Raw genomic sequence first — 346 nt, forward strand, 5'->3', positions numbered from 1 at the left:
CGCGTGCGCCCCTTCAACATCAGCGCCGCCTGTTTCAGGGGCAAGGGCGAGGGCTACCGGGGCCGGGTGAATGTCACTGTGTCAGGGATCCCCTGCCAGCGCTGGGACGCCCAGACACCCCACCGGCACCACTTCACACCCAATAAATACCCATGCAAGTAAGGGCGTGGGGCGGGGGAGGATGCACCCAAGGAGAACAGCAGTGGGCAGCACCCATGGGTGTGGGCTTGGGGAGGGAGGCACCCACATGGCCCCTCTGCCAGGGACCTGCAGGAGAACTACTGCCGCAACCCCGATGGCTCGGAGGCACCGTGGTGCTTCACTGCCCGTCCCACCATCCGTGTCG

General features: G+C 66.2%; 1 protein-coding gene across 1 annotated transcript in view; it reads left to right on the forward strand.

The window, feature by feature from the left end:
* Nucleotides 1–346, forward strand: part of LOC104168084 (hepatocyte growth factor-like protein) — a gene marked incomplete at both ends in the record, with an annotated part of 2,436 nt that overhangs the window by 1,033 nt on the left and 1,057 nt on the right. Inside the window, 2 exons of the mRNA XM_009708542.1 lie at nucleotides 1–158; nucleotides 264–340. The exon at nucleotides 1–158 is cut by the window's left edge and continues 1 nt beyond it. Of these exons, the coding sequence (XP_009706844.1) occupies nucleotides 1–158; nucleotides 264–340 (235 nt within the window). The remainder of the gene's footprint in view (nucleotides 159–263; nucleotides 341–346) is intronic.

The sequence above is a fragment of the Cariama cristata genome, unplaced genomic scaffold (genome assembly GCF_000690535.1).
Source record: "Cariama cristata isolate BGI_N322 unplaced genomic scaffold, ASM69053v1 scaffold33739, whole genome shotgun sequence".
NCBI classification, from domain to species: Eukaryota; Metazoa; Chordata; class Aves; order Cariamiformes; family Cariamidae; genus Cariama; species Cariama cristata.